Source organism: Nelusetta ayraudi, unplaced genomic scaffold, assembly GCF_046127955.1.
Source record: "Nelusetta ayraudi isolate G7.1 ecotype Tasmania unplaced genomic scaffold, CSIRO-AGI_Nayr_v1 ptg000027l, whole genome shotgun sequence".
NCBI lineage: Eukaryota > Metazoa > Chordata > Actinopteri > Tetraodontiformes > Monacanthidae > Nelusetta > Nelusetta ayraudi.
In genome coordinates this window covers 6,066,519-6,077,265 of record NW_027466077.1, presented here as the reverse complement: position 1 = coordinate 6,077,265, position 10,747 = coordinate 6,066,519, and the positions used below count along the sequence as shown (strand labels likewise).

General features: G+C 43.1%; 1 protein-coding gene across 2 annotated transcripts; it reads right to left on the bottom strand.

Annotated features, from left to right (window-relative positions):
* Positions 1-375: 375 nt before the first annotated feature.
* Positions 376-9,921, bottom strand: lypla2 (lysophospholipase 2). Of its 2 annotated transcripts, none has more exons than XM_076030345.1 (10): positions 9,809-9,921; positions 5,756-5,848; positions 5,078-5,109; positions 4,622-4,687; positions 4,340-4,387; positions 4,113-4,183; positions 3,713-3,786; positions 3,518-3,619; positions 2,342-2,512; positions 376-1,422 (listed from the first exon to the last, which is right to left on the bottom strand). In XM_076030345.1, the coding sequence occupies exons 2-10, from the start codon at positions 5,831-5,833 to the stop codon at positions 1,372-1,374; spliced, it is 693 nt and encodes a 230-aa protein (XP_075886460.1). In that variant the 5' UTR covers positions 5,834-5,848; positions 9,809-9,921; the 3' UTR covers positions 376-1,371. The 2 variants fall into 2 exon arrangements, with proteins under 2 accessions (XP_075886460.1, XP_075886459.1); XM_076030344.1 differs by lacking the exon at positions 9,809-9,921 and adding an exon at positions 5,938-6,036.
* Positions 9,922-10,747: the final 826 nt, after the last annotated feature.

Here is a 10,747-nt window from a genome sequence, read left to right as displayed (position 1 = left end):
TTTTTGAGGTTAACTATAGTCTGAATTCACTTTAAAACCGACCTTTTACAATGATTTTTTTTTGTTTGTTTTTTTGTTTTTTTAGCAAGGAGCAGAAAGAAATATTTCTCAACAAGTAATTGTGGGAACAAATGGTTATTAATTCGGGACTAAGTGTCTTATGTCATGAATATCCGGAATGAGGGAAGGGGATCTTGGGGTGGCAGGTGATGAGACAAACGTGTTGGGCAAAAGTGGTGTGACGGCATGAAGAATTATCAATTAACCATACAGTAATGCGTTATTCCATTCAAACCACACTGGTCAGTATTTTTACTCCAGAATACAGCAAATGCATGAGAGAAATACCTGCATGCAGAAGAAGACATTTTCGCAGATGATTGAATGATTTATTTTAATTCATCGACTCTGATTCAATCAAATAAGAGTACAGTGCTAAACCTGAATAGCACAACATTTTCTTGTCACAAACTGCTGAACAGACTTTCCTGTTGCACTTGACTGATGAGGGCAAGCAGAAACAAAACAAAAAATGAATGCGCTTTATTTTCATCAAATATGAAAGACTTGTTAAAAGCAAACTGGTAAAAGATCACACCTCAGTGTGATCAATGATCAGTTAGTTGTTGATTTGAATTAATTGAATGACTAATAATACATTTATGGATGGGAAAAATGCTTGACAGTCGATGAAATGGCTGTTAGGAGACATGACAGCTAAATGAGGTAAAAGTGAGGAAGAGGTCACATTAGGGTGTTAAAAAAACAAAACAAACAGGAATGTGTGTGATATCAGTGCTTGTACCTCCAAAATCTAAGACCTATTCAGTGTTAGCGCTTGGTCATGTTAAATAATACAAACAAAAATAAAAACAAAGTGATGGTCGAACAGATTCACTTTACCTTCAAAACATGCACATTTCCCATGTAATTCCTTCTGTAAAGGACATTTTTTTCTTTTCTTGCATCAATGTACCTCTTCCACAAAGAACCCGCATCACTTCTGGGTCAAACCTGCGTACTACAGCAAATATAAACAGCCTCACATCAACATCACGTGACACATCTGATGAAGACTGGCGTTTTGCAGCCTTTACACAAGAAATTAGATAGGAAACATGATGAAGAGGGTGTTGTTAGACTGGGGCGGCATCGAAAGCCGTGTGAGGACCGAATCCTTCCAATGGCTGATGCGATTTTAGTCATCTTGTCGATGTGTGTGCGTGGTGGTGGCGACGACGGTGGTGGTGGTACTGGTGGTACTGGTGATGGTGGGGTTGCTCATGGCTGTTTCCTGTGGGAGAATGGCAGATCGGGGTTGGAAGGCCAGTGTCTTGGGGGCTCATGGCAGGGGCCGGGCAAGGTGAGAGGTCAGATTCGGGGCAAATACTTCTCGATAAATTTCTTTACACTTGCCATCTCCTGTAAGAGAGCAAAAGACAGGTGACACAATGGAAACATAATGCGAAGTACCTAAGTTAAAATGGATGTTTCATACGATGTAAGAACAACATATAGTCCTTAGAGAAGCTGTTTTTACTGCTACAGGGCGAAAAGTGGCCTTTCTCATATCACTGCAGTGTCATACAATAAAAGAGACCTATCATTCCCAGAGTCGGTTTTGCGGTTCAGCAAAAACATCCTGGGCCTGGTGCTCGAGTAAAAAATACATCACATTTTCTTTTTTCTATCATTAGGGATGATTTTATCTTTTGTTTTAAGGGCAAGAAGGTCCCAAATCTCGTGTTATCACTGGAGGTAGAACAGGTTGTCCAATGACCGAAAGGTTGGCAGTTCGAATCCCGCTCCATCCCAGTCTGTCGTAGTGTCCTTGGGCTGGACACGAAGGTGCTGAAAAGCGCCATATAAAGCGCGGCCCATTTACCATTTAAGTCAGCATCCAGGTAACATTTTGATATAGGCTGGCCTCAGACAACCGGTTACACTCGACAATCATATCTTCTTCACTTTCTCATTAAAATTGCGAGGCTTATGTTGTGTATGTTTGTGAACTTGTGACAATCTGCTAACAGAGGCTGCACCAGTTCAATTGAAAACCAGTGGGGATTTAACACTTAAATGAACAATAGCAAGAGGGATAATCATACAGCTTTTTTCATCTCATACACAATGTACGCGTTACTTAATGTGCAGATGAGGTGCACACTATCCCTCGTGGTGAGAAGTGATTTCAAGAGGCAGACAAGACAACAAACCTTGTGTTCGATTCTACATTTGAGTGTTGTCAGCTGTCCAGTCGTGGTCGGATTAAGCTAATAATTTGTTTTTAAGTGTCATGTAAATGTACTGTTAGACACGAGGACCGGGTGGAATACAATACCTCAGGAGAGGAGCAGTGAGCGAGGCCTGGCCAGGCTTTGAAGTCAACCAAATCAGGGTTGACTATAGACTTGAGCTTTCCATGCGTCATAACTCCAAACTCCAGAGGGATCATGAAGTCTCTCTCTCCGTGGCACTGCATGATGGGGATGTTCTTGTTGCTGCTAGCTGCCTGCACGACAGGAACACGGAGAAAGAAGGTAATTCCACACTGAGGAGTCAGGGGTGCCCCACGTATGAGAGAAAAATCAGGATAAAAACTTGGGTGTGCTACAAGGATAAATCCCATTTTGCCTCATGCCACGACCACTCAGCACTCTTGACTTGTTTTTGCAAGTTCAGATAAAGAATTGGGGCTGAATAAAACGTTTAGATTTACTAGGTCCACATAGATTCAGAATACTGTCTGAATCTATAGCTAAAGCAACCAAATACTTCAAAATATTTCCTTAATTAAGTTTTTAACATTTCCAAAAAATACTGTAGTAGTCTCGGTTCTAATTGTTTTAATGATTATGTCCCTTTTCTAGTCATATGTTGACATCCCTGTAACTGATAATGTCATCAGCATATGTAGGATTTTTTAAAACTCCTTATCTGTGGAGGAACGCCCTCCACGTTTGCATATTAAGATTGTGTTTTGTTTTGTTTTTTTAATCCCATACAATGGCAGAAGACAAAACAATGCCTGGAGTTGAGGCATCATGTTAAGTTTCTGCTATTTCTGAGTGAACCTCGCCTCAAAAAGGGACAGAAACCATTAATGAACTTCTTCCCTCTGGTAGACGATACAAAGTAGTAAAGGCAAACCTTAATATCTTTAAAAATTCCTTCATCCCTAATGCCAGTGGAGCACTGAATACCATCTCTTGCTGATGCACTTTTAATGATACTGCCACTTCTGTCCTGCTTTTTTGCCCTGAAGCTGTTTGTGTGTAAGTGTTGTTGACGTTCTGCTTGTTGTTTTATGAGACCAAAGATAAATTTTCACATTGTGGACAATAAATTAACTAACTACAAAAATACAGCATGCCCACTTCAGTGGACCCTCGTTATGATGCCTGAAGGGGTGTCACATTTTCCACAGGTTAATGCTGCAGCACTGTTGTGGCTGTGGAGACAATAATAAGAAATGGGAATGAACCAAAAAAAAAACAACCAAAACCTGTGACCGTACCGATGGGAACGTCTTGTGAAGTGGTAGCCAGCAACTGAGAGCCACGACACCAGCCAGTTGATGCTGGGCGGTCAAGGCGGTGTACAAAGACAGCGCCCCACCCTGAGGCAGAGAGAGAGGAGGGTTAAATTGTGCGTCTGCTCACAAATGAGTCGAGGGGACCACTGTCAAATGGTGAAAGGGTGAGAGCCGGACCTGAGAGAAGCCACCGAGGATGATGCGATGCGGAGGAATCCCGTGTTCGGCCTCGTGTTCGATTATGGCTTTGACTGGAAAGCGGGACAACAAAAGTGTTTCACTCGATATCAAGAATAAAATGTAACACGTTTATTTCTCTCTCCTGAAATTCAAAAACGACGTTGTGTTCATTGTTGTTATGTTTTACTCAATGATAAATTGGATTAAAAAAGGGACTATTAAATCAAAATTACAGCACTGAATACAGTGTTATACATAAGAGTAACAAGGAATCCGTCTGCAACACATTGTTGACGCTTGTCGATTTCCAACAAGGGTAAATGAAAAATAATTGAAAGAAACAATTAATTACTTCCTATCATAAATGTATATTGGAGAAATTAAAAATGACACTCACTGTTTTCTGCAGCTTTCTTGATCCCAGATTCATCCTCTGGGGAGTCAGGGCTGAGACCCATGAGGTCAAACCTTCGACAGATTAGCAGACACAAAAAATTGGAAAATTTGGAAATTTGCAGTCGTGTCAATGTATTTTTTTTAACACGAGGGAGCCTGTTGTGGTTTCCAGGGAAACGGCACCCAGCGTTGAACTAAAGATTTGTGTCTTTCACCACTCCGACTCACCACGCAGGCATCATTACTTTCATGTTGAGAGAGACGGGAATAGAAAGCCTACAAGAGGAAAGAGATCAGAACATGATAATTAGGATGCGAGATCACAAGCGGTCCAGAGATAAATAGTGGCGGTTTGGCTGAGTCTGAAGCTGTACTACTGGTTCATAGACAACTCTTGCAACAAGAAAAGTGAAGATTTGTTTTTGTTTTTTTAACCTATCTGAACAGCGCAAACTATGTCAGGAGAAATGATAGCAAAAAAAAAACAAAAAAAAAAAACAGGAAACGTACGCATTGGGGCAGATTATCTTGACGTAGGGTGGCTGGATCTCCGTCAAAGACTCTGCCCATCCGTGCCTGTGGAAGACAGCAATTTTCAATTTGCTTTTTCATTGAGAGATTCAAATGTCAACCGCTAAGCTCACAGCCATTTCTTTGTTTTCTGTCATTTTTTCAAGGCTGGTTGCAGCTGTCACTTGTAATTGTTGTCACAACTCAAAGTACACTGATTAGGTCTTCAACATAAGAGAGGACCTTTGCAAATGGAAGTGCAACATTTCACCCTTGCCATTTGGTTACAGTACAAAGTCAGATATCTTGAGCTTTCCCTTGAGCATTCCCCACGGTACCATTATAGGCTGCAGTGTTTGTGTTTTCTCTATAAACTTACAGTATGCAGTAATGATACTTATTCCTGATATTAAAAAACATGAAAAAAAAAAAGAAGAAAGCTTTTGCATCACTCACCCAGAGTCTCCCAATCCATGAAGAAATATTATCTGCACAACAGGGAAAAAAAACAAACATTGTTAGTTGCCTATTGCACAATGGAATACACACATGTAGTTGTTGCTGTTGATCACAATGTGTATTTTAAGCCTCGCAGGAAGCAAGCAGCACATCAAGTTTCTACACAGTGTCCCACTGGTGCCCAAGTCAATCAAAAGGAATATTTATTTCTGTATTTTAAAAAAATGGCCTTAATGGACAAAGGCATCATGCAAGCAGGGAACACAAGGTATTCATGTAAAGTCATTAAAGGAGAGCAGAGAACACAGGTAAATTAAATCAACCGGTAAAGTGGAGAAGAGCTATAAAGAGGCAGTGACGCAACAAATTAGATTAAAAATGCCAGCCAAATCTGTTTGAACACCCATTGCCAAATTCCAGGCAGCTTTAGTTTATCAGAGGATCACAAAAACACTGATTCAAACTCCAAAAACTGCTGCTCTGCTGTACCTTCCACACAGGATTTTCCAGGATGGTGTGTTTTACTAAATCTTTGTTTGGCAAGTGGAGTAAGGTAAAGAGGCAAGAGGCAAGAGGCAAGAGACGGCCTTTTTCTCGGTTCAAGGGCATTCACCCACAGGCTAGACGCCTGAAGTGTCCTCCTTCATTCTACTGTAATAAAATGTTTTGACTCACCGCTGCGGTCTCCTTCTCGGACCCAGACACCGTCACAGCCTGGCTGAGCAGTGGCACAGACATGTTGTTTCCACACATACACTGTAGGAGGTGCTGCGGGACAGAAACGACAGAGAGTCAGCTGATCACAGCCGTACGATGAATGGCGACGGTCGGGCTCGAGCATTTTTGGGGGAACGCACCATCACCGCCGTCTGTAAGGCGCCCATTGCGCGCATGCAAGGCAGAACACAAGTTGTTCAAAAAATTTCCCAACACTGAGTTGGTATTTGTGGAGGTTACGTCTATAGTGAAGCGATTGTTCCGTTTTGGCTTTGATGGCAAAGGCTTTGATTAGAGAAGTGATCAAAGGACAACTTCAGTCCCATTTTAAAGGCATAACGTTGAAAACAAAACCCCGTTCGTGATGAAATATTTAGAGCGCTGCGCGGTTTTAAACACACACACACTTGACTACACGAGACCTGGGTGCAGGTTCGGCACACCTGTAGACCCCGCATGTTCATGCGCAGTGTACACATATGAACGCCGTCTGTCTGACACAGCGCCGACGGTGAACAACAGCTTTGTCTGCAGACAAACAAAAGACAAACGTGCAAAACACATAATGAACTCTTTGCAGCCGTCATGGGACGTGTTGTGCGTCTCGCAACGGGTTTGAACAGTCACTGAGCGAGCAGATTCCACACACACACACACACACACACTCACACGCGCGCCTCACGCCACTCACACCCTGGCCCCCTCCCCTCCTCACACAGTAGCCTCCCCGCAGTGAGTCAGCTACCAACCGCCGCCATGAGATCAGCTTGCGGTTTCACAGGAAGGCAGGGCAGTGAAAGGCTCAGCTCCTCGATGCCTTCCAGCCCTGGATGGGATGAGGTGAGGCGCGGACGAGGCCACCTGAACGGCAAACAGGCCTCGAGCTGACAACAGGCGTGGCAGGCGTGTGAATATATATCTACTGTATACGTAAGGGTCAAGTTTGAATTTGAAATCCAAAACATACACACGGTGTCCCAAAAAAAATTCATTTTAAAAGCAATTATCTTGAAAGTCTATCTAAATGAAATTGAACAGTTCAGGTGTTGAACATCATAAGTTTATTATGGGACAGAAGTGTTCAATATGTGCACCGCCAGTGGGTGAAGTTTTTCCAAATTTTGCATTAAAGGCACGCTGCACAGTCTTGGGTGACTCTGTGCGAGCATATTCCAAGAGGCAAAATGACTTCTCCCAGGGAGTGAACGGCAATAAAACATTAAATATAAGATCTTGATCTGTTTTTTTATACATTCTGTGAAAATTTGAGGTTATTTCAACAAGAATTGCCAAAATTATTGGCCTGCAAAATAATGTAAATTTTTTTGGGACACCCTGGATATTATTCAAGAGCGTGAAAAGTGCTCCTGCCCAATGGCCTAGTGCAGTGGTGTATATAAGCAGGTATGCGGACTGTACCTGCTCATTTTTCTGTCTGCATTGAGTGTACCCCAGGGTTGGGCAAACGTTTTGACTGGTGGGCCACAATGGGTTCTAAAATGTGCCAGAGGGTCCAGAGCAGCAGCAGCGGATGGATGAATGGAGGGTTTTGATGACCCATCTCATAGGAAAAAATATATATCACGGAATGTGTAGAAAAATGTGCTTTAATGTCAATTGAAAATCAACAAAGCAAAGTTACAACAAAATGTGTGTCTTTGAAACCCCTCGGTGTTGAAATGACACTTCGGTTTTATTATTGTTCCTGTGATATCGTTTTTTAGTGGCTGATGGATAAGTGGGCCAGCTGCATATCATGGTGTATCATGGCAGAAAAGCAGGAATAAAAACTGTCCCTTACTGATTTTTATTCTTTTTTTTTTATACACAACTTTATCCATTGTGCCCCTTAATCTACAGATACTAAAATCTTGTATGTATTTGCATGCAGACTTTCTTCGTTCAAAGTTGTGACAGCAATGTTATCGTCAGAAATGCATAACAAGTTCACACGTCTGAATAAGATTTGTCCTTCATTATTTATCCTTATGGAATAGAATAGAATTGCTGTGTTTCTAAGCATTTACATATTAATAGGGTAGAAAATAAAGGTTTTACTTATAATGAAACGCCAGCACATGATAATTCAGCCGTGTGTGATCAGTTTTAACACTGTGTGTTTTGGTTTGAGAAAATGACCCTTGATGTGACGTCATTTAAATGCTCCTTATGAAAAGGCATTCCCTGTCACCAAATTATCATTCAGAGCTGGACCCCAGCGTTGCTGCAGCGTGAGCTCGGTGGACACAGACAGATAGAACTGTACTGCACAAGAGGAGGACACGAGAGATAACGAGATGGAGAGGAGGAAGCAGACAGATGAGTGCAGGAACATTGGACATTCTATTGGAACAATTAGGACAAACCTTAAAATAGGGAACGTATGCAAAGAGCAGACCTCCCCACCTGTTACCATCCAGTAGTTTAACAATGATCAGAACGCAGGCACTCGATGGTCAGCAGGTTTTTGCTGCATTCTTTGAGGAGTGTTAGCTAACGCTTTGTGGTTATGCAGTAGCCTGGTGGTTAAAATAGAGCCGCACTATTTTAAGAAAACAATTCCAATTCAGCAGGGCTTTAAGAAAGATACATTTCATTTGAAATAAAACATTTAAAAAATGTAAATCTTGTACAGACAACCAAATAAGTTTGTCCATAACAATGTAAAGTTCAAGATGTGAATCGAAAAGTCCCAAACATATAATCAAGCATCTTCACAGACACAATGTCTAGAATACATTAAGCCTTTTCTTGCCAAAGGCTACAGTGGTGAAGATTAATTCGAAAATAATCTCATGATCTGTGTGAGTTTGAGGGTAATACATTGATCTATAATGGTGCAGTCAAAGCAAAGAACCCCCAGGGCTATAATGACACCAATGTCATTCATGTTTTGTTTTTGTTTTTTTTGTTTTTTTCAATTAAATAAGATCACTGATCTCGTTACTTTATTTTTGATCCACTAACAAGTACAAGTGTGCGGACATAAAACGTAGGCAGAACTGTGGTAGTTGGTGGAGTTTGCATGTTTTTTCCTTTGTCCGAGTAATAGGGCTAATACTGGTGAATTAATTTTACTGTTAATTGTCTAGGGTAAATGATTGAAGAGGAGGAGCAATGTCATGCAACCAGCTTAAAATAAATCACGAGTCCTTGTCCTGCGTGACTCCAAATGAAATGAAGTGAAACACACAGAACCTTGCAGCAGTGTGTGTGTGTGTGTGTGTGTGTGTGTGTGTGTGTGTGTGTGTGTGTGTGTGTCAAAGTGCAGAGGTCTCGGCTTAAGTATTACTGGCAACAGAATAATATACGGTACGAACCCAGTGACAAGGAACGCGCGCGCGCACGCGCGCACACACACACACACACACACACACACACACACACACACACACACACACACACACACACACAAGCTAACCCTCCCTGCTACATTACACTGCAGGTGGGGGTTGTAAAGATCGGCTATATGCCTGGCCTGACGATCGCAGTGCGTCAAAAGCAGGGTACAATAATGGTGATGGCAAATCCAAAAACACTCTCACCCACAGGTCCGACGGGATGGACCCGTGTACCGTTTAATCTGTAGCAATATGAAGGGGGTGGTGGAGTGTCGAGTAGAAAGCACACGGCGAAAGGTTGAAGCTTAGCTAGGTTAAACGAGCCGTCAGCCTCGACAGCGATGGCATTTGGAGCAAATCGGTCGCCTTTAATCCCCCTCAGGCTCGCAACACACAGGAGAAAACGTGCTAACATAGGCTAGCGGCGGTGCTGCAGCTAGCCACCGCCGCACACATACATTATCTTCTGGGATTGTATTGTCTTCCCCCGGCAGTTCTATCCGGGTACCTCAAGCCAGCGTCTCGTTTCAAATACAGAAGCTCAGGGAACGACAGTTGTTAGGCCGAACCACAAACCGGCAGACGGTAATTTAAGCAACAATTCCGCACCGAAAAATAGTTGTACAAATTGAACCAGCGGTCCGTAGCTAATGCAAATTCATACACTCACCACTGCTGTCCCAGTTCTCGATGTAGCGGTGGCGCTGCGACTGGTCGGACGCAGCCAGTAGGCGGGGATGGCGTAGTGACGTCACCATAACGACTCTAAACAAACCAATGATCCCCACGATCATAAATCCAGAAGCCCGAGCTAGCAAAAAACTGAAGTCGATACACATTGCAGATAATCTGATGCGGAGATAAATCGGTAGTTACAACTGACCGCCACTGGATATTCCTTTTGTGCATGTGCAGTTCAGGTATGTATATCAGCAAAGACACATGTGCCCCCAGATTACCCTAAAGCGGTTATGTATTCCAGTGTCATCTGTCAATTGTCTCCTCCAGAATCTTCTTGGGATTCATAGAACCGCAGTTCCATATATAACTATTGGTCTAATTAATCTCTGCGCGCCGCTAGAGGTAGCAGAGGACTTCTGTTGTAGAGCCACAGACAGGGGCATAGGGAGTGACTACACTTACCCTGTAGAATCCGGAAAAGATGCCCAGCAACCCCGAAGGGTAGCGCCGTGAACTGCTGGCAACGGGCCTGGATCAAGACAGAAATGTTCCTGCCAATCTTCTTGGACTTGACTGGAGCTAATGCCTTGAGCGAGGCATTGCCAGGGCCAACAGGAGGTGCGACAAGAAGTTTCAAATGTGCATAGGCCCTTGCATGGAGCATGTCCCTGAGCCAACATTGGGTCGAGGGCACCTGAGCCACCCAGTTACCACTGTACAGGAGGACCTCTGTGGCCCACTCTCGCCTGGCCTTGTGCTGGGGGGAGGTGACAAACTCGCGACGTGCACCAGACAAGGAAGCCAGTTGCAGCCCAGTGACAGTGTTACAGACATTGTTTGCTGGACGAAGAGAGCACTGACGCAGTTGGCTTAGGTCATTAACTTGGATGTCGGGAAGAGGATACGCAAACGCAGATGTCACCGACAG